This window comes from Lemur catta, chromosome X, assembly GCF_020740605.2.
Source record: "Lemur catta isolate mLemCat1 chromosome X, mLemCat1.pri, whole genome shotgun sequence".
In the NCBI taxonomy this organism is placed as follows: domain Eukaryota; kingdom Metazoa; phylum Chordata; class Mammalia; order Primates; family Lemuridae; genus Lemur; species Lemur catta.
Genome location: NC_059155.1, coordinates 49,558,340 through 49,584,229, shown reverse-complemented (window position 1 = coordinate 49,584,229; position 25,890 = coordinate 49,558,340). Strand labels below are relative to the sequence as shown.

General features: G+C 54.0%; 1 protein-coding gene across 2 annotated transcripts in view; it reads left to right on the top strand.

Annotated features, from left to right (window-relative positions):
- The window catches only part of STARD8 (StAR related lipid transfer domain containing 8), a 32,893-nt gene extending 7,236 nt beyond the window's left edge, over positions 1–25,657 (top strand). The window contains exons 1-14 of one of the 2 annotated variants that reach the window (XM_045538155.1): positions 10,861–11,033; positions 11,859–11,930; positions 14,536–14,617; positions 15,583–15,646; positions 17,048–18,456; positions 19,344–19,517; positions 20,321–20,480; positions 20,955–21,153; positions 21,573–21,783; positions 22,083–22,197; positions 22,437–22,661; positions 23,552–23,769; positions 23,866–24,042; positions 24,178–25,657. In XM_045538155.1, coding sequence (XP_045394111.1) covers positions 15,590–15,646; positions 17,048–18,456; positions 19,344–19,517; positions 20,321–20,480; positions 20,955–21,153; positions 21,573–21,783; positions 22,083–22,197; positions 22,437–22,661; positions 23,552–23,769; positions 23,866–24,042; positions 24,178–24,295 — 3,063 coding nt within the window. In that variant the 5' untranslated portion in view covers positions 10,861–11,033; positions 11,859–11,930; positions 14,536–14,617; positions 15,583–15,589 and the 3' untranslated portion in view covers positions 24,296–25,657. Of the gene's footprint in view, positions 1–10,860; positions 11,034–11,858; positions 11,931–14,535; positions 14,618–15,582; positions 15,647–17,047; positions 18,457–19,343; positions 19,518–20,320; positions 20,481–20,954; positions 21,154–21,572; positions 21,784–22,082; positions 22,198–22,436; positions 22,662–23,551; positions 23,770–23,865; positions 24,043–24,177 lie in introns of those variants that run through there. The other variant, XM_045538157.1, reaches the window with a different exon arrangement.
- Positions 25,658–25,890: the final 233 nt, after the last annotated feature.

Here is a 25,890-nt window from a genome sequence, read left to right as displayed (position 1 = left end):
GCCTGGCTGCAACTCTGTTCCCTGGTAGAGGGAGCAATCTCCAGGGGAGGTGGCCTGGGGTTTCCTGCCCTCTATCTGGGCTGGCCAAAGGCTGGCCTGTCTGAGGTGTGAGATAGGCACCTGCAGCCAGTCTTTCTGCTGGAGGCTGAGGCCAAGGCAGGCTGGGGCAGAGGCAGGGAGCTTGTAGGAAGAGCTTGGCCGCAAACATCTGGCCCAAGCAGCCCCCACCCCAGCAGGGCCTTCTAAATGGAACAACAAAGAGGGGAATGTGGGAAAGGGGCCAGAGCGGAGCAGAAGTAAAACACATCCTGAGCTGTACATGAATTCCTGCAGCAGCAGGGTGTCATGGGCAAGGGCATGAGTTCTGGTATACATGGCACTGGGTGACTTTGGGCAAATTACTTCTCTGAGCCTTTATTTTGTCAGCTATAAAACGGAGATATGTGCCTACCTCATAGGGTTGTTGAATATTCAGTCCAGTAATATAAATAAAATTTTTGTCAATATTGTTGCTTGGTAGTACTGTCTGCAACATTTTCCCTTTGTTGTTTTTCACTGACCTGGGGATGTGCAGTACTCAAACCTGCCACTTCCTGGGCATCAGGTCTGGACTTTTCTGTCACTTCAGAGTCCGCCTGATCCAGAAAAGCTCTTCCTGGCCATGCCTGCCTATAGGGCTTTCTTCCTCTGGCCACCTTTAGTGGCACTTATGACACTGCAACAGGCTATAGTAATAATAACACCAATAATAATGGTGAACTCTTCTAAATTCTTCACACATTTTAACTCACTTAGCACGCTTAGCAGTTCTGTAAGGTAGGTACTGCTATAGAGGTTAAATGAAGAACTTGCCCAAGGTTACACAGCCAGGGAGTGATGGAGCTGGAGCAGGATCCAGGCAGTCTGACTCCACCGCCTGACATCCTTAGTTGACTGGGCCATGCCTTGCTCTCCAGATGCCTGGCCAGGAGGCAAGAGCTGAGGTGTGGGTCTCTCTCTCCCTGAGTGCTCATCACACCCACCAGTGATTAGTCACTCCTGGGCAGACAGTCCCCAGGTCCTTGCCTGCCTGTCCCCGCCCCCCACCCCCATCACCAAGGTGGACAGATGGATAGGAGGGAAAACATGAAGGAGTGGGTATTGATGCTCTAAGACAGAGCCGCGTTGGGCTGGGGAGGGCATGCAGGAGGGAGTTGGGAGGTGGTTCTGACATCAGCACCAGGCCTGCCTGACTAGCACCTTCCAGCACCGGGGGTGGAGAGTAGGGTGCTGGGTGGCATAGGGAAGAAGAGATATTTTAATGTGCTGTCTTGACAACCAGGTTGCATTATTTAGAAGGTGTGGGTAGTTAGGGGCAGGCAGAAGGCTGGCTGGATTAACTCAAGTGATCCCTCTAGCTGGTGTGGCCCACGCCAGAATTAGGTATGTGTGGGTGGGAGGGTTGTCCAGAGACCTGGCCCTCCCCACAGTGTTTCCATCTCAGGATCCTTGGGGCTGTATGCTACCTTCCCTCAGGCTGTACCAGCTGCTATTGCCATTGCTTTGGAGCTCATTCCCCGTTATTTTGCCTCCAAAACAAACTCCGGGGGTGCTTCAAAGGCCAGTCCATGTTAGCCTCTGCCTCCCTGAGAAGGATGGGCCGGCCTGGCAGCAGCTCCGGCCAAGAACTGCAAGAGTGTTCAGCTTTTGCTCTGTTTTCAGAACTTGGTGCCCAGCATAGGGCCTGACACTGAGTAGGTACTTGGTACTATTAGTTGAATAAATGCACAGCCAATGGGGAGTGGATTCAGAGGGGAGAGCCGAGGGAGGCTGAAATGGGAACAGATCAGCAGGAGGGCTGTGGGTATTTAGGCAGGCTCTTGGACCCCATCTGGAGTCCAGCAGAAGCTACTTGACCTTTTGTAGCCTCAGTTTCCCCATCTGTGTAATAGGTATTACCTGCTTTGGACACAGGTTGTTGCGGGAACCAAATGAAAGGGAGATGATCAGGTGCTCTCTTGGCTGATGAAAGTTACTTCAGGCTAAGGGGTCATACTGCAAAAACCCTGACAGATATTTTTTGTGTCTGCTGTGTGCCAGGCCCCAGCCTAGGCAATTTCTCCTGTTTAATGAGGAAGATTCTACCTTGGTAGCTCTGACTCTGGAGCCGGACTGCCTGGATTTCCATCTTGGCCTACCACTTCTTAGCTGCTGATGTGGGCAAGTTACTCCATATCTCTGGGTCCCAGTTTCCTCATCTGTAAAATTAGAGATATTATCAGAGTACTTACCTCACAGGGTTATTGTGAATATTCAATGATACAATCATTATAAAAAGAACCTAAAGAGATGCCTGGGACATAATAATGGCTCAGTGTACTTGAGCTATTATTATCATCTCATTTTATCCTTTCAAAATCCTCATGTTGTTGGTTAGATGATTATATCCCTATTTTACAGCTGAGGACACTGAGGCCTAGGGAAGGCAAGTGACTTGCCCAGTATGAGCTGCATAAAGTCCTTGGCCCAGGGCCTGGCACATAGTAAGTACTTAATAACTATTAGTGGCAGTTATTAATTATTATTAACCATTACATTCAGTATCATAAATATTGTTGCCATTAATGAGCACAGCCACAGTTAAAAAGTAGCAGAGCCAGGACCAAAAGCCGGATCTCCAGGTTACTAGCCTACTACTCTGCTGATTGTACCCAATAAACTCTATGCCCATAGGCCTTACACAGCTGTTAGGCCACCATTTTGGGTTCCCCTTCCCTTGGCCTTACCATGACCTGAGCATGCACATTGTCGTCCCTGCCCCCAAAGCCGTAGGCTCCTGCCACCTGCTATGTGCACAGCATCACAGCCCTCCCTGTGGCTTGCTGCAGGGCTCATGGGAGGGGCTCTGGCTTCCGAGGAGGCCGCTTCTCTCAGGCCCATTTCCTTTCTGTCAGAGACAATTTTCTCAGGATCTCAGGGTGGGGCCAGGATCCTTCAAGGCATTTCCTGCCCAGGAGTTTATATTTGGCCTCAGCAAAAGGAAAGGGAAGTAGGCAAGGGGGGTGGGTGGGATGCAGAGGTGGTGGCACAGGGTCAAAACAGGCGAGTGCCAAGACTTTGCAGGCCAAGAGAGGGAAGCAGGAGGCAGTGCCTTTTTCTCAGGTGAACTAGGACGCTCTCATGTGAGCTTGAAGTGGCAGAGCTAAGTGCTCCTTCAGGTCAAAATGCCTCAAGCAGAGTTCATTTTCTGTTCTTACAGCTCCAGGCCTTGGTTGCTGGCCCTAGGGTTTCTGCCCCAGGGCAAGGTTTTTCGCCAGTCAGTGAGTCCAGTCAGTGAGTCAACTTTGCGTTGAAGGTTGAAGGCGTGTGCTCAGTTCTGTTCCTTGTGCTGTGGTGATACCAGACACGGGAGTGGAGTCAGAGGCCTGCACGCTGTGTAGTTGGGAAACAGGGCTTCCTGTCTATGTGTTGCCAGAACATTCAGTAGCCCTTACCACAGTGCCATGGGGACACAAAGACCGATAGTATCCAGTGCAATGGAGCTCCCCATTGAATGGGGAAGATAGACTCGCATGTTGCTGAGAAGATAATGGAAATGTGTAGGGGCCACTTAATGTAGCTGAGCCATTGGTTGGTAGGGGATTGGTGAGAGGTCAGGGGAGGCTTCCCACGAGGGGATGTTTGTCCTACATCTTGATGAATAAATAGGAGTTTGCAGCTTCAAGTCAGACTGGGTCTAGAATGTGCAGGGCCTTGAGCGCCAGGTGGAGTGCAATGTCCTATCTGCCCCCAGCTGTGGGCAATGGGGAGCCCCTTCGGTTGCAAAGCAGGAGAGTAGCCAGGTTAGAGCTGGGCTCTTGGAAGACAAAGTTGGCAGGATGGCCCATTGGGAGGAGAGACTGGAGGCTGGGAAGTTGGAGGGCTGAAGTAGCCCAGGCAGCACAAGCGGGAGAAACTCTGACCATTTGGTGGAAAAGTTGATAGACCTTGGTGACTAAATACATGTGAGGAGAAGAGAGAGGAGGACAAGGATGACTTGAGGATTAGGCCTAGGTGTTGGGCACCTTTGGAGGCAGGAACATCAGGTTTGTGGGGGAGACAGGTTTGGTCTTGGTCACCACTGAAGATCCTTTCTTGGGTCTCAGAGTGGAATGTGAAGGAGGACAGCTCTCACTGCCTAACCATCCACTGCTGACCACACGCCTCTGCTCTGGCTCTACATTTTGGGGAATGGCCCTTAGGAGATGGGGACACTGAGGCTCAGACAGAGGAAGTGGCTTGCCTAGGGTTACACAATGAGTTGCTAGTGGAGCTAAGGCCAGAGGGTAGTTTGCCTGACCTTCAATGCAGTACTTTCTACCCAAACTGCAGTGGAGAGCAGTGACTGCTGGTCTAACATCTGCCTCAGACCAGTTTGGCTGGCATCTCTTTCTTCTAGGCCGGGGACTGGAGGTGGTGGAGCAGCACATGGCTTATTAAAACACCTGTCTTTCCTTGTCACCATGACCTTGTCTGAGCACCTGGGACTGGGTTGGGGGCAGGAGCCCCTGGGGGTAAGGAAACTAATGGAACAACTGTGACAGAGCAGGTGGCAGCTTTGACCTCCGTTGTCACGGGGAAGCCCTGGGCCAGGCAGGAATGTCAGCTGTCTGCTTTGGCCCTGCTGAGTCAAGTGCTAGCCTAGGAGACCACAGACCTGGCCGCCTCTGGGCCCACATTCTCAAGCAGCCCCAGTGGCCTGAGGTCAGTTTAACCTCAGGGCCCTCGTCACTCTCCCTCATTACAGCTGCGTATAGGAGCTCAGGCCGCAGCTTTGTGGAGGGGAGTGGGGAACCATAGTTGGGTTTTTTTTTGTGTGTGTGTAACTTCCACACTTAAATAAAACTCCAAACCAGAGCTGCCACCTCTCCCTGGCTGGCCCTGCAAGGTGTCCGCAGTGTGCAAAGTCAAGGGATCTCCACTGAATGTTGCATCCGTGCTTCACCTCACCCCTCTAGGACATCCCCAAAGGTGGGATGGGCTGCCCAGAGGTGCCTGAGTCCCCAGGTTAGGTGGAGGCTGACCCTCAGGGCCTCACACTTCAGATTTGGAGCCAACTTTTCTTTGTTGTGGGAGGCTGTCCTGTGTGATGTAGGATGTGTAGCCACATCCCTGGTCTCTACTCAGTAGATGCTCGTAGCATTTGCCCACCCTCCCCAGTTGCGATGACCAGAACTGTCTCCAGACATTGCCAAGTATCCTCTGGGCGGAAAACTGTCTCTGGTTGAGAATCCCTGTGGTAGAGACTTGAAGTTTTGCCCTGTGACTGTGGTGTAGATGTGGAGTGTTAGACAGAGAAGGATGTTAGAGCCACACATCAGAACCTGCGACTGGCCAGCAAAAAGATTAAGTGGCTTGATTTTGCTGCCACGCTGTCCCACAAGACCCTCCTGGGCTGTTTGTTTTGGTGGTGCTTCATTTGTGACTGATGGTGAGGCTCCAATATTGTTGCTCACATGGGCCCAGGAACTTGGCATCCAGCTGTAGCCACAGCCGACGCTGAGGCTGGCATCTGAACAGGTGCAACAGGGCCCCGAGTTCTGTCCGGCGACCTAATGAGCCAGAGGCCAGCCAGTGTCTAGCAGTGCCAAGCTAGGCTGGTCGAAATACAGCGGCCTTCACTGCAGTGCCCCTCCTGTGAGGACTGGAATGTGGGATGAGAGCTATTTTGGTCTTGTCTCCCTTCCTCCCTGTGCCTCCCTCCTCTGCAAGAATCGAGTTAGAGTTGCAATTCCAGCTAGGAGCAGCAGGAGCAGAGAGAGCCACCAGTGTACTGGCCCTCCCAGTGGACAGGGTATTGCAGACCCCTCTGAGTGTCTACTCCAAGGTGGCGAGCAGAAGTCTTGATGGCCCTGGAATCCCTGACAGCTCTTAGTACAGGCCCTTATGCAGGCCCCTCTCCCTCTGGCTCCCAGAAAGGTGTCATAGCCAGTCAGTCACCTGTTGCAGCATCTCTGCAGGTGTCACTGCCAACCTAGAAGGGTACCTCTGTGTGAATTCAGGTGATGCACCACCTCTGAGGGTTGCAGCCCTGTGCCTGGGCTCAAAGGTGTGTGGGCAAGCTGCTTTTGGCCTAGGCCTTTAGTGTGTGCTTGAGGGTGAAAGGAGCTGCTCATAGCACTCGGGGATGAGTGCTGAGGGGGGTACCTTCTGAGATACAATCCGTCTGCCAAAAAGCCAGCACCACCTCTTTCAGAAGAGGGGTCTCTGTCTGGAGGTAGAGAGCAGGCAAAGGAAATGAGCCTTGTAGCAACCGAAAGAAATGATCTGAGAGCTATTTGCCAGGGCCTAGCACTTCCCAGCTGCAGCAGCAGGGCCTGCAGTGGTAGGTTGTCCGTCTACCTGCCTCAGGGGACCAAGCTTGGCCTCACAGAGCCTAGCCTGGGAACTTGGGCTGTCACACAGACAGTGGCATCCCAGGACACTGACTTTTCCTCCTGTGCTCACGGAAGGTGGGAAAAACCAGTGCTGATTTCAGATGCTGTTTTGGAGGCCCCCATCCTCTAGGGAGGGCAGTGGAGGACACAGTAGGAAGCGAAGTCAAGTAAAGGAGACCAACCCATCTGTTGAAATTTTGCCTTAGGCCCCATCATATGTGTACGTTAATGCTTACTGCTCTCTCCTGCAAGCTGTCTCTTCTGTCCTGCTCCTGCAGTCCAGCCTAGAGAGCACATGGGCTGCGGGTTAGAACAGGCCTGCTGCTGGCCTCTGGCTAGAATCTTTCCAGGGACCTATCCTCGTGGCTTTAGCTGGCCATGTCTCTTTAGAGCAGCGGTTCTCTGTCTTGGCTGCACTTTAGAATCACCTGGAGAGCTGTCAAAAACAAACCAAACAAAAAATGAACCCTACCCTCAGAGATTCTAATTTAATTAGTCATGGCCCCAGGCACTGACATTTTTAAAGGCTCCCCAGGAGATTCTAATGTGTAACCAGAGTTGAGAGGTGAGGAAGAAGAGAGATAGGACATACAAGAGCTCCAGCAATAACAAAGGGAGGGCACTTTCATCTAGGTCCCTGTGACGTCCATTCATTGCTTGTCTTGGGACCTGTGTCTTGCCTGGTCCCCAGGCCTGAGCTGGTCTTTTTGGTTGGGAAAGAGTAGGCTGAACCTGGGGCCTGGGCAGCTCTCTCACAGCCCACTGGGTGACCACAGGGCACAAGGACTCTAGTTGCCTAGTAGTGGTGTGAAGAGGAGGTAACCAGGTCAAGAGTAGGGGTGTTGACAACAGCTGGCTGAGGCCTTACCTCCTGCCATCTAGTTACCAATTGCCTTCTCCCTTCCTCCTAGCTCTCTTTTCTCTCCTTTCTTCACAACTAGGACACAATCTGAATTGTGCCTTAGAGACTGTGACTACAAAGTTCAACTAGTCTTATTAGAGAAGGCTATTTTTGTTAAGTTTCATACAGCCACTTTCAAAACCAGCAAAAGCCTGATCAAATCCACATGGTAACCAGAGGTAGGCAGGAAAGTTGTCAGTTTCTACTGTACAGGTTTGGAAAGCAAAGCTTGGAGAATGAAACAAGTTGCTGCAGATGACTTAGGCAGCAAGCAGGGAGGCAGGGTCCATTGGAAAAGGCTTTTTTTCCAACTGGGGTACATCTTTGGGCATTATTGCATTTCCTCTGGGGAAAATGTTGCTGGCTTTTTCCTGGGTGCATAAACTCTACCCTCACTCATAGAGCATTTCTCAAGAACAGAAGCCCTGCTTTTTTGCTTGTTGGCATAGAAAAATGCTCCATGCCATGAGGATCTCTAGTAGATGGCCTGCATAAATGTAGCTGCAGATATTGCCACTGACCTCTGAAACCATGTGCTGCTGCTCGGCCATTCCTTCTTTGACACTGCCTCTGGGAGACATGTGGGCATGGCTGTGGGGCCTGATTTGACTCTGGAGCTTTCCAGTTTGCCCTGTCCCCTGACTCTTGTGGCTTGGATCATCTGGGCCCCTCCCCAGGGAGAAAGTGTGAAGTCTCAGTGGAATCTAGTTTGTGCCAGCTGAGTGCTGTTACTGACCTGTCCTGACACACCACCTTAGCTTTGGCCAGAGCACGCATGGCCTGCAGAATATAGCAGTTAAATCTGCTGGCAGCCACACCCTGGAATCTGCACATCTGGACACGGAGGTATGGCCAGGAGCCACAGACATTCCTACCTCACTCACCTCAGCCTGCTCGGTGTCACTCTTCCCACCAGGCACATAAGTCAATCCTCAGTCTGGGCCGCCTGGGCTCCAGTGCCAGGTGAATTGACTCTACTGGGGTTGGGGGTGGGGTCACTCCTGGCCCCGGCCTGGGCAGGCTGGGCAGGCTGGGACGGCTGGGAGGGACGAAGGCAAAGCACCTTAGTTCAGCCCTTAATCACGAAGACATATGTCCCTGACTGCTCCATCTGGGAGGAAGCCTCAGGGCCTCTCAGCCCTCCATGAAATGGTGTATTGTCAGGAGCCAATGTCCCTGACATCCTGTTTGGTAATAACCCATTACATTCTCTGGATTCTTGCTAGGGAGGGCTGCTGGGGAATTCAGTGTGTAGCCCTACTCCCAACTCCTTTGCTCCTTTGTCTTTTGGAGCAATTGCAGCCTCTTTGAAACTTCTGCCTCCTAATCATACTTCCCTGAGCCATTTGGCTCCAATTCTGACAGTATGGGCGCAGCCATCATCCAGACCCAGAAGGGTACACTAGCTGGGCCTCTTTCTACAGTTTTCTCTTTTTCTTTGGGACCCTTCAGAGTCAGAACTGGGAAGGAATACATTTGTTGAGTGCTTGGTACTAGGTGCCAGGGGCTTTTATTTTCTCCAGGATTTTATTTAAAGTTCTCAGCAGCTCTAAGGAGTGCATGCTATGCCCTCCCTCTCTGTTTTACAGAGGGGGAAACTCACCTGTAGAGAGAGGTTGTACAACTTGCCCAAAGTCAAAGAGCTAGTGACTTGACCGTATCAGGATTTGAACCCAGGCCTGTGACTCCACTAGACCAGAAGGAGAAGAAAAAAAGTTTGGGGGCCTGGAGTTGCTTCCTTTGAGTCTAAGCCCCTTGCTTGTGTGACATCTGAGGGCAGATGGCGTAACGCAGTAGAAAGGAGCACTGGACATGGAGTTCCAAGGTCAGACTTATAGTTTTCAGCTGTGGCACTTAACTGGGTATGACTTTGGAAAAGTCCTTTGGGCCTCAGTGTGCCCATGCTGCAGCTTTAAAAAAGTACTGATGTGGGGAGTCCCACCACAGACTTCCTTCTGTGGATGGGGCCCCGGGCACATGTATTTTTAAATAGCTTCCTAACTGATTCTAGGGATGAGAACCGCTGAGCTATGTGATTAGACTGGCACTTCTCAAACTTTAATGTGTGTGCAGATAGCTTAAGGATCTTGTTAAATGTAGATTCCGATTCAGTGGCTCTGGGATGGGCCTGGGAGTCTGCATTTCATAACAAGGTGATGTTGATGCTGGTGGTGTGAGACTACACTCAAGTAGCAAGGGGCTAGAGGGCTCTAGGTGGGAAAGAAAGAACTTGGCACCCATGTCGAGTGAGCTGCTTCCCTTCCTGCCAACCCCGGGCCAGGGCCACTGCCTAGCATCAGGGGAGCAGGCAGCTCCTCACTCTCTCATGGGCTCTGTGGCTTTGGCAGATGGTGCAGATGTGTAAGCTTCAGGACTTTATTTCTGCCTCCTTCAGGCTGAGGAAGGAGGCCAGAAGTAAGGGAGGGAAGTGCCTCTCTCCTACCCTCTCCTTCACTCGCCATGAGTGACTGAGGGCTGCAGGCAATTCAAGGTATGTTCCTGGCATGCAGGCCTATCCCTAGGGGTTTGTTCCCCTGCCTGAAGTGGCCATACTTGTGATCCTTTAGAGGTTACTGTCTCCTCCTTTGCCCACCTCTCTGGAAATTCTGACCTGGTCCATCCCTTGGCACCCTTTTTTGTCCTAATGAGAGGGATGCGGAACTGGCTGCCAATATCGGCACTGAGGTGAGGAAAGGTCTTCTCCTGAGGCTGTGGCAGGAACAGGGGACGGGGAAGCATTGTGGCAGCTAGCTCAGCTGTCCTAGCAGCAAAACCATGTCCCTCGGATGCTAACCTGGGCTGGTCTCACCGCAGCACCCAGGCCACCGCTGATCTAGAGAGCGCCACCCTTTCTCAGGCCTGCATTGCCCCCTGCCAGACAAGCAGAGGTACTGCTAGCAGGGCTCAGTCTGACACTCTCTAGAACCCCCGGAGGACCTGGTGATTCCTAGATCTATCCTAGGTTAGGAAGTTGCAGTAACATCAACTCATACACACACAGATACAGGTGCGTGCACACGCGGGTGCCTGTGGGTATGTACAGGTGCACGATCCCACACTGATCCTCATGGATTGTGGACATGAGCAGACGTGGCCACACTCTATGCAGACATGCTGGGGTGGGCACCGACCTGGTGCATTCACTCACGGACATGCACAGATGTTCATCCCTGCCCTACCCCCGTTTGCCCTGAAAGCCTTCAGGGCTGCAGAGCCTTCTCTTCTCCCCTCAAATCCTCATCAGTGTGTGACCCTTGCACAGCCTATTATTTTTTTCTGATTGACTTCTACCTCCTCCCCGCCTCCCTTTACTTACTCACCATCTCTAGAATACTATTTTGTCCTTTATCTTATCAGAACCAGCTGCCAGAATCTCATCCTGGATTTCCTTGTGGGCAAGCACCGGGAAGAGAGAGCTCTTCCTGTCTTGGAAAAACCCCACCAGTCTCCTTGGAGTCCTCTGGTCAGCAGGGCCAGGCGAGACTCTGGCCACAGGTGCTAAGGAAATGGACGTGTTGGGGGCAGGACTCCATGACCAGAGCAGCTCTGCCGACACCGCAGCCTTCCCCCGCCAACCGTGCGATGCCAGGTCCTGTGGTCCCAGCCCCACTGGTCCTTGGCACTACCCAGGTGGGAAGCAAATAGCTGCCTGTGTGGTCTCAGGGCTTCGCTGCTGACATTCGGCCCACCCCGACTAGGAGGGTGTCGTGCTCTGTGCCAGAACTCCCAGAGCAGAGGTGAGAGGCTGGCCTGGCCATGGCCCTCCAAGACCCCTATAGGCTAGCACTGTGTCAACACAACACCATGTCACAAATAGGCTGAGCCACCGAGTGGAGCTGGGCCAGTGCTGGGGAGGTCCCCTGGCGAGGGAGGCCTGGAAGGAGCACTGGGGAGCTACTGTCAGAAGGTAGGGACCCTGAACTAGAGTCTGGCTCAGCAGGCACTCCTACCCCGGCACTGGTGCTTCGTCCACTGCGAGACTGTAGGCTGAGCCTGCTTTGTGTATCTGTAAAATGCAGATAGGGAATAGGGAAACCAGCTTCACGGGTTATTGTGCATGCAAATGAGATTTGGCTGTCAAAGTGCTGAAGAATGTTAGGTATGATGATGAGAAAGAGAATGATAATTATCCTTGAACATTTCCTGTCTCCTGCCTAGACTAGGGTGGTCTACCCAGGGCCTTGGAAAACAATGGCGCCCTGAGGAAGGCCTGGCTGGAGGACCCAGCTGTGGCCTCCTTGACCCCAGATGAACCTGGGAGTTGCTGACAGGGGTGGGTTCTGTGCTTGGGCAGTGGGCAGGAGAGTGGGAGGGGTTTGGCACAGGCAGGGAACGGGGCTCAAGAAAGCCTTGGCCAGGATGTCCAGAGAGTCTGCATGGGGAGCAGAGAGCCTCCTAGCTGGCTGTGACCGGGAGCCCATGTGCCAGCCCTTCTGCACTTCTTGCCATTTCTGGATCACCAGAACTACAGGTGCCTGCCAGCTGGAGGTGAGGCAGTGTACCCAGGGGACTTGATGCCAGCACCCTCCTCACCCTGTTTCTTTCCCTCTGTTCTGTTTTAGAAGCTGAAGCCAAAAAAGCATGTGAGTGGCTCCGAGCGACAGGATTCCCTCAGTATGCTCAGCTTTTTGACCGTAAGACCACTCTATTGCTTGCCCTCCCCCATCCTACAACTTTCCCTATCCCTCAGTTTTGCATCTGTAAAATGGGCCAAATCAGATCCTCTCTCCAACCACACACAAGAAGCTGTGTCTCCTGGCCCTGCTCAAAAATTTTCAGGGACTTTGCTCCCGTAGTCGCAGCCTTTCCCTCCTACAGCATCAACCCGCTACTGCATTGCTCTCATAAGCCTCCACAAGCTCTGGTGTTGCCCATGTTTTAAAGTACCTTATCTTACCAGGGTCACTATTCTGTACCACTCCCGAGGACACCATTTACATGGATACAATGTCAAGGGTGTCCCCTGGAGTCAGGTACCCTGGCAGCCCAGCCTTGACCTCACTTTCTCCACAGCAACGGCCTCATCATTTCTCTGTTTTCCTTCATTTTTCTGTTTTTCTAGAGTTCTTTACACGATTTCCACTTCCCCTCTTCTTCCCCACCCACACTGCTCCCTGGCTTCACCCCCATGTCGCCTTGTCAAAGTCACCAGTGACCTCCATGTGGTCACTTCCCAGTCTTCATCTTACTCCATCTCTCAACAGCATTCAGTGTAGTTGGCCACTCCTTCTTTTGGCTTCTGGAACCCTTCCCTTTCTTGGCTGCCTCCCTGGCTGCTGCTTTCAAGTCTCCTTAGCTGACTCCGCTGCCTAAAGTGATGTCTAAATGTTAGCTTGTCCCAGGGCTCATTCCTGGGCACTCTTCTCTCTCAACATTTCTTTCCCCTGAGATGGTACCTTTGTCCAGGTACCATCTATTCTGATGACTCCCAAATGCCTCTGTCCAGACTTCATTCCCAAGCTCTAGATTCATTTTCTCTACTCAGATGTATGAGAGATGTCTCAGATTTAATAGATCTAAAACCCGACTCCTAAAGGCACCACCATCCACCCACTCGCTCAAGCCCCATATCCAGGAATCATTCTAAACTCCTCCGTTCCCTCATCCCCCATCTCTAACCCTTCAAGTCTTTGCTCCCTCCAGAATGTATCTTGGATCGACCCGCTTCTTACCACCTCCTCTGCCGCAGCCCAGCCTCCTTCCCGACTTCCCTGCTTCTGCTTTTGCCCTCCTGTGCTCTCGTCTCCACGCCACAGCTAGATAGCCCCTGTTGGCCGTGGGTCTGACTGTGTCCCTCCTCTGCTCCAAATCCTCCTCTGGCTTCTCAGCACACTCAGAATGAAGTGAGCCCAAATGCTCTACTCTGGCCGACAAGACTGCATTATCCAACTGCCATGTATCACTCTCTCCTCTGCTTCCAAGGCTCCTCTCCACTCTGCTCATACCAAGTTCTTTCCCTTCTCGGAGCTTCGAAACCTCGATATTGATGTTACTCCTGCCTAGAACCCTAGAACCCTCTTTCCTGTCTCATTGCACAGCTGGCTGCTTCTGGACTCAGCCCCGAAGTCACCACCTCTGCTGACCACCTCTCTACAAATAACCCCATGCCCACCAACCTCTCTCTACCCCATCACCCTGGCCGATGTCTTTTATGGCATTTGTAACTGCATTATCTTGGTTTCATGTATTGCTTATCTGTTTCTTTTTTTTTTTTTTTTTTTGAGACAGAGTCTCACTCTGTTGCCCAGGCTAGAGTGAGTGCAGTGCCGTGGCGTCAGCCTAGCTCACAGCAACCTCAAACTCCTGGGCTTAAGCGATCCTACTGCCTCAGCCTCCCGAGTAGCTGGGACTACAGGCATGCGCCACCATGCCCGGCTTATTTTTTTTGTATATATATTTTTAGTTGGCCAGACAATTTTTATTTCTATTTTTAGTAGAGATGGGGTCTCGCTCAGGCTGGTCTCGAACTCCTGACCTCGAGCTATCCACCCGCCTCGGCCTCCCAGAGGGCTAGGATTACAGGCGTGAGCCACCACGCCCGGCCTGCTTATCTGTTTCTTAGGAGAGTATAAACTCTATGAAGGCAGGAACCATTTTTCTCTTGTTCACTGTATGCCCAATGTCTTGTGCAGTGCCTGGCACAAAGTAGGTGCTCAAGTAGTATTAGTTGAATGAATAAATGAACTAATGGGCCTGTTTTACCAGTAAGGCAGAGAGAGAGCTGTGGGACTTTTCAGATTCTCTGTCCCCTTCTCCCTACTTCCTTTCTCTGCTCTGGGCAGTAGGGGAAAGCAGAGGTATTGTTTGGCTTTGTGCTGTCCCCTCTTTCCTTGCTCCTTCCCTGTTACTCCCTTCAGTTTGCCTTGGGCCAGGGAGAGGGTTCCCTATCTGAGCAGCCCAGGATTCAGAGGGGATTGGGGACGGGGTTGCGGGGTGGGGGGGGGGGGGTCCAGGTTGGCTCTTGGCAGCCACCTAGTGTCTCAGGTCTACCATTGCCCATGGACCTGCCTCACTGACTGACGGGGATCTTTGGTGCAGCTCAACCCTCCTGGCCTCTCCCAGCCCTTTCCCCTGACTGCCAACCCTGAGCTCCCTGGACCCCCTTTACGCCTGGCTTTTTGCCTTCTGCTCTGATTCTTGCTTTCCTGCTTCCTGGCCTCCCCCTTCCAGCTCAAGGGCCACTGGGGCTGAGTTTCCGATCTACTGCTGGGCTCACCTTTGCTTCTCTTTCCTGTACAGAAGGTTTGTTTCCCCTGGATATTGGCTCTGTGAAGAAGGACCACGGTTTTCTGGACGAGGACTCTTTGGGGGCCCTGTGCAGGTAGGTGGGTTGAGGGCCAAGCCTAGGAAGCCAAGGGCCCAGCTTGGGGCTTCCTCATGGTAAAAACCATCCTTTGTGCCTCTAACAGAGGAGCCCAGCTTATTAATGAAGCTTATCTTCTGCAGTGACATTGCTCATTCTGTTTTCTGTGTCTGTAACACCCTCGCGCATGCAGTCATGCTAGCTAGAAAGCCAAGATTGGCCTTGATATATCCTCAAACATTCCTCTGATACAGCCTCTCTCTGCTTATACCAGCTCAGTCCTTGTCTGAGTCCAATCCATGGCTTCTCCTTGGATCTGTTACAGTAGCCTCCTGACTGGCTTCAGTCTTGTAGTTCACCTGCCCCCTACCCCTGGATCCATCCTCTTGACAGCCACCATAGCCAGCCTTTCACAGATCCAAGTGGGGCTTCCTGCTTAAAATTTGTCAAGTGCCTACAGGTAAAAGCGCAAAGCTTTTTTTTAGCATGACACCCAAGGCCCTTTGCAATCTGGCTTTTGAGCTACCTCATTAACCTCGGTCCTAGCCTCTCATGCCCACACTGGTCTGTTTCCTGTCTGTTTCTACCTCCAACCTTGTCACGTGCTCCTGTGGAAGCGTGGGATAGGAGTCCCTGTTTCTCTGGCCCTCAGAATCCCGTTTCTCTCCTCCTGGAAGCCTTCTCCAATTGCTTCAAAGTTCCTTGTCCCCACCCTCTGTGTGTCTGCTGTGCCTCCTGCTCTTATTTTGAACACGTCCCATTTCTGTACTTTATTTCCCAATCTATAAGCTCCTGGAGGACAGAGGCCGTAATCTTCCCAGTATGGTGTCTGGTGCTTAAACCTTCACGAACACTAGTGCTTGGGAGAAGTTTTGATGGCTTGGGTGTGTGAAGTGGTAGATGGCATCTTGGAAGTGTCTGAGTAGGCCAAGCCAGGCTTTGGGGGTTGGGAACCTTAGGCAAACATTTATATTTTGTTGCAGGAGGCTGATGACCTTGAACACCTGTGCCTCGATGAAACTGGAGGTTCATTTTCAGTGCAAGCAGGTGAGTCATGGCAAGGGGGGTGGTCTGTGGTCTTGTGGCACCATCAGGAAACCCAGGACATACATAAACCACTTGTGAAACTAGCTGCAGTATCCCAGAAGTCTGAGGTGTCCAGAACAGTACCTTGCCCCAGCCTGGGGGTATAGATGGAGGGGCTCGATGAGGCTGCTGGGTTTGGTAAGTCTGGTTTAGAGGTTGGAGTGTGAGAGCAAGTGCCCTGGGCCATGACATCCCCCCACCCCCTCAGCCCACCTCTCCCTCCTGCAATTGTTGGTACCTTAACCTAGTAATGGCTTCTCATCAGAGAAATCCATCTGCCTCCACTACTTGTTTTGTGATGTCTAAAATTCCTTGAATAGGAGACAGGGACAGAAAAATGTGGTAGAAAGATCATGGCGTCCATGGTCTTAGAAGTTAGGATCCCCTAGTGACGCCCACAAGGTCTTAACCCTGAGTCTCATTTCCCCCATCTTTACAAAGAATTGGGGGAGCTGGATAGCCTCCAAAGGCCTTTCTGACTCTGCCAATCTGGGATTGCGGAAACTGAAAGGACGCACATGGCTCTGAAATACAGCCGATAGGAGTGACCCCATCCTTTCCTGGGGACAAGCTTTGTTGGTTTCCTCTCTATGTAGCTTTCTCCACAAGAGGCCTGCAGTCAGGTAGGGACAGCCAGGTTGCCAGAACCCTGGGCTGTGAAGCAGGAGCCCCATGGGGCCTCGTCCTGTCTCTGCCACTGACTGCCGAGTGGCTACAGGCAAACCTCTTTCCCTCTCCGGGCCTCAGGTTCCCCACCTTGCAAAGGAAGAGATGAATTAGAAAATCTGGCCGGGCGCGGTGGCTCACGCCTATAATCCTAGCACTCTGGGAGGCTGAGGCGGGAGGATCATTTGAGCTCAGGAGTTCGAGACCAGCCCAAGCAAGAGCGAGACCCCGTCTCTACTAAAAATAGAAAGAAATTAGCCAAACAACTAAAATATATACAAAAAAATTAGCCGGGCATGGTGGCGCATGCCTGTAGTCCCAGCTACTCGGGAGGCTGAGGCAGAAGGATCACCTGAGTCCAGGAGTTTGAGGTTGCTGTGAGCTGGGCTGACACCACGGCACTCTAGCCTGGGGGAACAGAGTGAGACTCTGTCTCAAAAAAAAAAAAAAATCTAAAATCCCTTTCAGCTCTGGTGTTCTGTGATTGTAATCTAAGACTATAGCCTGGGAGGCTCTGTCAGGGATTTGTTCCATGTCATTGTACGGCCTTGGGCAAGTGGCTTCTCATTTTTAGGTCTCAGTTTTCCTATCTGTACAATGGTGGGGGGTAGATTCATTAGATGACTATTACCGTACATCTGGGCTTGCTCTGTAACTCTGGGCTTCTCTGACCCAAGCCTGTGGTGCCCTCCCCAGAATGAAGACTCAGACGAGGAGGAGCAGTGTACCATCAGCAGCCGCTGGGCCTTCCCACAGGAAAGGAAGCACTGGGCTCGTGTGGGCTCCTCTGACCTGCTGGCCCCACCGAGCCCTGGCCTGCCAGTGACCTCAAGCTGTGAGAGTGTTCTCACTGAGCTTAGCGCCACCTCCCTGCCAGCCATCACCGTGAGTCTACCGCCTGAGCCAGCAGACCTGCCCTTGCTAGACTGTGCCCCCAGCCCGAGTGACCAGTCCTTCCTCAGCCCCACCCAGGGCCAGGAGGGTCCTCAGGACAAAGCCAAGAAGCACCGTTCCCGCAGCTTCCTCAAGCACCTTGAGTCTCTGAGGCGAAAAGAAAAGGGTGGCAGCCGGCAAGCAGAGCCCAAGCATGGCTCAGCCACCTCAGAGAAGGCCACCAAAGCCTCATCTTTCCGCAGTTGCCGTGGCTTCCTCTCAGCTGGATTTTATAGGGCCAAGAACTGGGCAGCCACCTCAGCCAGTGGCAGTGGTGCTGGGACTTGGAGGGCCTGGGCAGCTTGGCCTGTGGCCACGTTCCAGCATCCTGAGCGGGTACACCGGGGTGACTGTCTGGTGCATGTGCCCGGGGACCACAAACCAGGCACTTTCCCTCGCTCGCTGTCTATTGAAAGCCTGTGTCCTGAGCATGGACGCCTGGCAAATTGGCAGCCATGTAGGCACTGGGGCTGTGAGGGGCGCCGGGGCTCTTGTGGCTCTTGTGGCTCAACAGGCAGCCATGCCAGCACCTATGACAACTTGCCGGAGCTATACCCAGTTGAACCTAGACTGGCCGATGCTGAAGATGAGGAGGGCAGGGACAGCTACACTCACGTCAGTGACATCCTCCAGCACGTATGGGGGCTGCAGCAGCAGGTTGAGCTCTGGTCTCGGGCTGTATACCCAGCCCTGGGGCCTGGAGATAAGGAAGAGGAAGAAGATGAGGAAGAGGAGGGGGCCACTTCAGTAGAAATAGCCACAGCTGAGGTTGAAGGCCAGGCTGAGGCCCTGGCCCAGGCAGAGGCTCCGGCCCACGGAGAGCCCGCAGCCCGGGTCCAGGCTGAAGTGCAGCCCGCAGTCCTGGCTCAGGCTCAGGCTCAGGCCCCAGCTGAGGCTGAGCCATCGGCACGGGCAGAGGCTGAGCTCCAGGCCCCGGCCCGGGACAATGAGCAAGAGGCACATTCAGGCGGAGAGCCCACCTCTACCTCCAGCCTGTCTGTGGAAGAAGGACACTCCATTTCTGACACTGCGGCCTCCTCCAGTGAACTTTACAGTAGCGGGAACTCCATGAATGAGGCTGAGGTCGCAGGGTCCCTGGCTGGACTCCAGGCATTAGAGCCCTGTGAACGACGTGATTCAGGTGTTGGGGCCTCGCTTACCAGACCCCGCAGGTGGGAGTTCGGGTGGGGGTGGGGGCAGGGGCTCTTTTCTTTCTCTCTCTCCCCCCCCTTCTCTCTCCTTCTCTCTCTCTCTCTCTGAATCTGATTTCTTCGTCACAGGCCCAGAAGCAGGTCCTTGGGTACTGGGTGATCAATCACCTCCAGGCAGTCCGTCCCAGGAAAGAGAGTACAGGACTCTGGAAACCAGAATGTTAGGTTTAGGACCTGCCTCTGCTATGGCCTTGAAGAAATTACAGCTTCTCTTTGGGCCTCAGTTTCTTCATCTGTCAAGTGAGGGTATTAGAGGAAATGCTCTCTGATCCTCAGCTTTGCCATCTGGGGTTTCTTGGGGCAGCCCCTGCACAGTAGTCTTGGATTGGGTGGGGGGCTGTTCCTGCTTATTGGCACTAGATGGGCCTGAACTCTGTGCTACCTCCTGAGAGCTTCTAAGTACATCATCATGGCTCACAGCAACCTCAAACTCCTGAGCTCCAGCGATCCTCCCACCTCAGCCTCCCAAGTAGCTGGAACTACAGGCATGCACCACCATGCCTAGCTAATTTTGCTACTTTTAGTAGAGATAGGGTCTCACTGTTACTCAGGCTGGTCTCAAACTCCTGAGCTCAAGCAATCCTCCTGCCTCGGCCTCCCAGAGTGCTGGGATTACAAGTGTGAGCCACCCTGCCCAGCCTCTGAGAGTTTCTTGTCCCCTGCTCAGACCTGGTAGCTAAGATAAAGCTTTTTTCACCCTGGGTCCTAGTAGCAGTGTTAAAAGTGGCCCCATCTCCCTGCATTGTCTTTCTTTTGGGAGAAAAAAAAAAAGACGAGAAAAACACAACCTTTTCTATGGTTTAGCAAACCCTGGTCCTCTGGCCTTCTCCACCCCTTTTACTCACCAGGAAGCTCCGTTGGCACAGCTTCCAGAACTCCCACCGGCCCAGCCTCAACTCGGAGTCACTGGAGATCAACCGGCAGTTCGCAGGCCAGATCAACCTTCTGCACAAGGGCTCGCTGCTGAGGCTCACCGCCTGCATGGAGAAGTACACTGTGCCCCACAAACAGGGCTGGGGCTGGTGAGTGGCTCCGGGGCTACTGTGGGTGGGGAGCTGCTGACTTAGAACCAGGGCCCTGGGGACGGTCAGCCCGGGAGGTAGGAGCAGGAAGGCAGAGCCCACAGGCCAGTGGAGTGGTGTGATGTGCTAGGAGGGTGGGTGTGGGGTGGGGGACCCTAGTCCTCCAACTGTATCTTCTCCATCCCAACCTCCATGCTGCCATCAGCGAGATTATCATAAGATCCAGCTTTGTCACTCTCCGGATAAATAAACACCCTTCTGTGGCTCCCCATCGTCCAGACTTCTTCTTACCATGATTGCTCCCTGTTGCGGTCCTGCTCCGTCCCTCTGGCTCTTTAGCCTGCCACTCACTCCTAAGTAATGCCATCTTACAGGCCCGTGGGACTAGTCGCCCTTCCTGGATGTACCACGGTCTTTTTCCTGCCTCTTTGCCTTTGTTCATGCTGTTCTGTCTGCCTGGAATGCCTTTTCCCCATTTCTTCTCTGGGACAACGCCTTCCTGTCCCTCAAGAGCCTGCTGAATTACCACCTCCTCTCTGAAGCCCTCCCTGATCCACTAGGTACTGTTCCCCTCCCTCATGGGTCTTCTCCCAAGTTCTTGGCCAGTTATCTCCTTGACCAGACTGAGAGTTCTCTGTGTTCCTCTGTGACTCCCTAGGGCTGGGCCCAAAGCCGGTGCTCAGTGAGCGTTGACTCTGGGGATATGGTGCGTTCCTTACCCCTGCCCCCACCTGATCCCCCAAGACTGCAGAGTCTCCAAACTGTGTTCCCCCTCCCTGATAACTTGTCCTTCCCACAAACAGGTCAGTGCCCAAGTTCATGAAGAGGAACAAGACCCCAGACTACCGGGGACAGCATGTATTTGGGGTGCCACCTCTCATCCACGTGCAGCGCATGGGCCAACCACTGCCACAGAGCATTCAGCAAGCCATGCGCTACTTGCGCAGCCAGTGCCTGGACCAGGTGAGCCTTCCTGGGGGAGCCTGGGTAGAGCTGGTGCTGGGGGTGGCCGGGGGGAGCCCAAGGCTAAGGATCTAGGGAGGGGAACTGCTCTGGTCTGCCCGTTGGGTTGGGCTGGTCCACCAGAGACCTTTCCTGTTCTTAGCAAGGCCCAGCAGGGATAGAGCCAAAACTCCTTTCTACTCCTCGGGGCCAAAGCCTCCTGCCCAGCTCTGTGGCAGCTTCTTTCTGGCCCAGGCTCTGTAGTCTCCATCTTCTAGGAGTCTCCCTTAGCCTAGATCCACCTTCCCCTATTCATCTCCGTCTTTCTCTCTGGCCCTGAGGCTGTAAAAATCCTTCTCTTTGCTTTTGCCATTTGTCTCCTACCCTGCCCAGCAGGAAGCCTGGCAGGCTTCCAAGTCTCTGGGGTGGGCCGTGTGCCTGACACCCAGTTCAAGGCTGCCCTCACAGTCTCCCTCCCTCCCCTGCATGGGCCAGGTGGGCATCTTCCGCAAGTCTGGAGTCAAGTCCAGGATCCAGAACCTACGCCAGATGAACGAGACCTCGCCTGACAACGTCTGCTACGAGGGCCAGTCTGCCTACGATGTGGCTGACCTGCTGAAGCAGTATTTCCGGGACCTGCCCGAGCCCATCTTCACCAGCAAGCTCACCACCACTTTCCTGCAGATCTACCAGCGTGAGTCACCTGCACCTGTCCCCAACAACCTGCCCCATTCTCAGCCTCCCTGGATCCTAGGGCTTGTGGAAGATAAACCTAGTATGGGAAAATGTAGCTGGACCCATGAGCTCATTGGAACATTTACTATCTGAAGTTAGAAAGGCCCTCGGAGAGAGACCACATTTTGCTTCCCCAGACCCATTATATGGAAGGGTAGACTGAGGCCCTGAGGAAAGGATTGGACCTATTACACTGTACGTTAGTAGCAGGGCTAGGTGTAGTACCCAGAGACCTCTCCGGGCCAACCTTTTCTCTCCACTCTCCCTGGCTCCCCTTGGGCCTGCTGTGCCTTCTGCATTCTTGCAAGCAGGAGGCTTGCTGCCAGACAGAGCCCCTGGGGAAGTAAGAAAGCCCCTTCCACCATTGCTTCCTCACAGTCCTCCCCAAGGATCAGTGGTTGGCAGCAGCGCAAGCTGCCATCTTACTGCTCCCCGATGAGAACCGAGAGGTGCTACAGACCCTGCTCTACTTCCTAAGTGACATTGCCTCTGCTGAGGAAAACCAGATGACCGCCGGCAACCTGGCAGTGTGCCTGGCACCCTCCATCTTCCACCTCAACATCTCCAAGAAGGATAGCCCCTCGCCCAGGTGAAATGGGGCAGGGCATGTCGGGGCCCAGGCAGGGAGGGTTTGGGCGCCACTGGACTAGGACTATTTGTCCTTTGATGGCTGGCACTTCTGTGTCCTGGCCTCAAGGGGTCAGCCCAACCCACAGGGGCCCAGGGCTGGTTGGATGCTGTGGAGCAGGCCCTTTCAAAAGGCAACAGGTTGTTTTGTGGTCAGGACTGGGAAAGCGGCTTCCTGGGAGCTGGGAGCCAGCCTGTTAGCCATGTTGTGTTGTGCCGTTGTGCCGTTGTGCCATTCTCTCCTCTGCCCCCTCTATGCAGGATTAAGAGCAAACGCAGCCTGGTTGGCCGGCCAGGCCCCAGGGACCTGAGTGAGAACATGGCTGCCACCCAGGGCCTATCACACATGATCGGTGACTGCAAGAAACTTTTCCAGGTGAGTAACCCCAGGCCATGGTGCCTACTTACCAGACCCGGGGGGACCACCAGGCCTGACCTTAGTGCCCCACGTCAGAGATGGGACTCAGTTTGACACAGAACCCCTCCAGCCCCTTGACTTCAGCTCTTCCCCCACAGGGTTTCTTACCTACCTTGCTGCAGTATTTGCCCCTCTCCTGGGGTCTCCTGCTCCCAGGGTCCCCAGCCCACTGTGTGTGTGTGTGTGTGCCCTCTCAGGTGCCCCAGGACATGGTGCTGCAACTGTGCGGCTCCTACAGCGCGGCTGAGCTCAGCGCTCCCGGGCCGACCCTGGCCGAGCTGCGGCGAGCCCAAGCCGCTGGCGTGAGCCTGAGCCTCTACATGGAGGACAGCGTCCAGGAGCTGCTGCGCGATGCTGCCGAGCGCTTCAAGGGCTGGACGAGCGTTCCAGGGCCCCAGCGCACGGAGCTGGCCTGCAGGAAGGTGAGCAGCGCACCGGCCACGGCTGCCATGGGGCTGGGGGGCGGTGTGGTGCAGGCGAGGGGAGTGGAGGAACCTAGGGAAGGAGCCAGGACAGGGCTGCCCTGCCAGTGTTGCTGTGCCTCGGCCTGATACTTGGCGAATGACAGCCAGCGAGCAAGTACCTTAAGGAATCAAGAACAAAATGAGACCAAGGGAACTCCCTCAGGGACCACCTGCCCGAATGACCTCCAAAAGCCCCACTCCAGATCCAGCGCTAGCCTCCGCTCCCGTCCCTCCCTGCAGGGCAGTCAGGCTGAATCCTTGCTTTCATTCCCACCTTTGCGCTCATGCTGTCCTGCTGCCCGGACTGCCCTGCCCCCAAGCATGACGTTGCCTAAGCCACCCTTCAGCTTCAGTGGCATGTGCCCCTCCTCCATTCAGAGCCTTCTTTCCATCCGAATTGGGGTGAGAAGCTTGCACCGTGCCTGGCACATACAAAAGTCTCCGTAAATGGCAGCTTTTGTTGTCGTGCGCACGTGTTACTTCCCACACTAGACGGCGAGCTGCTTGAGGATGATCAACATCTCTCCTGCTCACTTCCAGAAATTCCAAGCATTGTGCCCATTTCATGGTAGGGCCTAACAGGCCTCTGAGAATGTGTGTTCCATCATCTCTTCGTGCTCTCGCGTAGGCTGAGAAGCAGACATTCAGCAAGGACAGAGAGGACAGGGAGAAAGGGGATGGCGCTGTCTCAGTCTTGCCAGGGCTAGCAGAGGAGTTCTGCAGCCTTCCTTTGTCAGGTGCTAGAGCAACGTGAACCTCAGGCCTTGCAGTTTGAGGCCTGGACTTGGGGGTGGAGTTGGAGTTCTCCATCCCTGACAGCTGCCCCGTCCCCATCCCCTGGCTCGCAGGCACCTGATGGGCACCCCCTGCGGATGTGGAAGGTGTCCACAGAGGTGGCGGCCCCTCCAGCTGTGGTGCTGCACCGTGTTCTCCGGGAGCGGGCCCTTTGGGACGAGGACCTGCTGCGGGCCCAGGTGCTGGAAGCTCTGATGCCGGGTGTGGAGCTGTACCACTATGTCACCGACAGCATGGCACCCCATCCCTGCCGCGACTTTGTGGTGCTTCGGTGAGGGGCTCTCCAGTTGCCACCCCGCTGTGCTTGGAGGACCAGGGAGGTGGGGAAGGGCTCAGCTCTAGGAATCTGAGTGTGTGTGTCCCACAGGATGTGGCGCTCTGACCTGCCTCGTGGGGGTTGCCTGCTTGTCTCCCAGTCCCTGGATCCCGAACAACCCATGCCAGAGTCGGGGGTGCGGGCCCTCATTCTCACCTCCCAGTACCTCATGGAGCCTTGCGGCCTGGGCCGCTCCCGGCTCACTCACATCTGCCGCGCTGACCTCAGGTACCAGGCCTGCCCCACCCCCTTGGCCCTACCCCGTCCTCTGCCTCTGCCCCTGCTTGTCTGCCCTTTGCATTGATCGGTGAGGGCTCCAGGGAAAAACCCAACGCTCATGCCTGGCTTCTTCTACCTCCCCAGGGGCCGTTCTCCTGACTGGTACAACAAAGTCTTTGGGCACCTGTGTGCCATGGAAGTGGCAAAGATCCGGGACTCCTTTCCCACCCTGCAGGCAGCCGGCCCTGAGACAAAGCTGTGAGCCTTGGGCTGGGCCCAGGTTGGCACCATCCAGGCCCCCTGACACCAAGGGAGTGAGGGGAATTAAGAGCAGATGCTGCTGCCAGGGGCCAAGCAAGGCCCAGGTGGCTCCAGCCGCCTGTCCTGGCCCCCTTACTTCCTAAAGCCACCTCCGGACACATAGGGGAGAGAAGGAGAATTTGGGTGTCCCACTTACACTCCGCCTTCATCCCCCACACTGTTCTACTCTTCCAAGAGAGGAGAATCGTGTCAGCCCTCCACCTGCCCACAAGGCCACCACTCAGCCTGAAGCCTCTGCAGCCCCTACTTGCAGGGGGAAGGAGGTCGAGCACAGTACGTGGTCCACACAGCTCAGTGCTCAGTGCCACACTGAAAGGCCAAGCCATCCTGTTTGGTGTGAGGGTTCTTTTGAGGTTGAACAGCAGGTTCTGGACCCGTCTTTGGGGCCAGTGCTGGCCCTGAGCTAACTGGATTTTCCAGAGAGCTTGGACTGGAGCAGATGGGCACAGGGGCAGAGCACAGGGCAGCCCCAGCCACTATGAGCTCTTTTATTTGTGTGAATACGAAGCTGACGTTTATGAGGTTGATTTAGAATGGGCACTAATGGGCCCCTACTAGGCAACATGACGATTTGGGGTAGCTTGGGATTTGAGGGTGAGGAACCTTCCTTTCTTAAGTCTCAAGACACCAATGAACCAGTCTCCTCTGCCTTGGGCTTTACGCTTGACCTGCCACTCCCTGGGTCCCATGTAGCCTTTGGCCTCGGACTGCCACATGTCTGGAGAGCAAATAGGCTCACTCCCACCACCCAGGCCAAGCAAAAGCAGTGAGTGGCAAGGAAACAGGTAGCTGTGTCCTCAGCCCTTTTGCCTATGGTGGCAGGCTAACATACAGCCCCTTCCTGGAGCACAGATCTGGCCCCTGGGCCAGCTAAATGGAAGGGCCCATCTTAGCCGGCTGGGGCTTGAGCCAAACCTAATGTATCCCACCTAAGGCTGTCTTTGTTAGTATGGAAATTCAAATACCATTCAAAGGCCAACTGGTGCTTTATTTTTCTATTTGCTGAATAAACTGGAGTGGGATGGGTCTCAGCCACCATTGTAATTTTTAAGCTTATTTTATTTGTACCTGTAAATACTGTACAATTGGAATATATATGTGTATTTGTATATATAGATACATATATGCATATATACACACATGTACACACACATATAGTCTCTCATGACTTTATTATAAATATCTCTGGGTGGGGGCAGGGATCTGGAAGGCCTCAGGGCACAGGAGCATAAGACAGGAGAGGTGGGGGAGAGGTGGGGGGCCAGGGTCCCTCAGCAGAACAATAAAGCATTACCAGAGATGGGCTCTGGCTGTGTGGCTATCTCTTTGCTGAGACAATGGGCTAGGGACTGGGGACAGGTTGCAACTAAGGCTCAGCATTGGGTCTCAGAGGTTGTGAGCATTCACTGCACCCTGTCCTGAGTCTCAGGAGCAATGGGGAGGGCCTCAGTTCTTCTCTTTGGGGGATGAATTGTTTGGAGGGCAGTTAGAATTTGGGAAGCCAGAGCTTGGGCAGAAGCTGCAAACCCCACCTCA